General features: G+C 41.5%; 1 protein-coding gene across 1 annotated transcript in view; it reads right to left on the bottom strand.

Moving 5' to 3' along the window:
- Positions 1-220: 220 nt before the first annotated feature.
- Positions 221-882, bottom strand: part of LOC107086834 (tetratricopeptide repeat protein 28-like) — a 25,241-nt gene continuing 24,579 nt past the window's right edge. The window contains exon 3 of the mRNA XM_015378043.1: positions 221-333. Within this exon, the coding sequence (XP_015233529.1) occupies positions 319-333 (15 nt within the window). The 3' untranslated portion in view covers positions 221-318. The remainder of the gene's footprint in view (positions 334-882) is intronic.

Raw genomic sequence — 882 nt, 5'->3', positions numbered from 1 at the left:
CGCTGAGGGTATTTCTCTATCTCAAAAAGGTTTTACCTGATGTGGAAAGCTGTAGTTCCAGATTGAGATCATCTCTTCATCAGCTTGAAAAACAACTTAAAAAGGAGAAAGACAATGACTTGGTTATTAAAAAGACCCTGACTATTCCAGAATTAACTGCTGCTCCAGGGTTGACAGTCATAACTTCACCTGTGGTTGCTCAAGCATCTGAGCTTTGGTTCCCAACTGATTCCTGCACCTGCGTTTGTCAGCCTGGGAGCTTGAAGCTTGCTTTGAATTCAGGGGGGGACCCGACTCGTTAACCTCTGACTTTCCACTCTAGCATCCAATGAGCTGTAAAGACAAGATCCTTTACAAGCCCTAGACTGCTTGGGTGAGCCTCTTCAAATTTTAAGTGGTCTCACAAAATCTGAGATGGGCATATTCCTGATCATCAACGCTTGTTTTCAGAAAGGGTAGACCATGAATTACAGTTTGCCTCTCAGCCAAGAAATCAAGTAATTTGCCATGAGAGTAATTCCATAGGGGATATGAGAGATCATCCTTTCCCTGAAGCCTCATTTTAAAGTTCCTTAGCATCAGCATGGTTCATAAATTATTATTACGTTTTTTAATGGTTGCTTTAGCCAAAACATGTTAAAACAACATCAATGGGACTTAGTACTCGTCACTAAAATCTTTCTAGCCAAGGGACCAAGTGCATGTTGTGAAACATGGGAAATAGCAGCTGTTAAAGTTATGGGTTGTGAAGGATAGTTGCTGCTGAGGCAACTCAATGCCTATGTTCAATTTGTTGCAGGGTGTGACATTTGGAAGTAGGCCTTCAGAATCTAGACGAGTTCCTCTCGACACCACTTAAATCGATTACAAAGGAATTCTGTT

The sequence above is a fragment of the Cyprinodon variegatus genome, unplaced genomic scaffold (assembly GCF_000732505.1).
Source record: "Cyprinodon variegatus isolate N-32 unplaced genomic scaffold, C_variegatus-1.0 Scaffold163, whole genome shotgun sequence".
NCBI lineage: Eukaryota > Metazoa > Chordata > Actinopteri > Cyprinodontiformes > Cyprinodontidae > Cyprinodon > Cyprinodon variegatus.
This window is presented reverse-complemented; position numbering and strand designations above follow the sequence as displayed.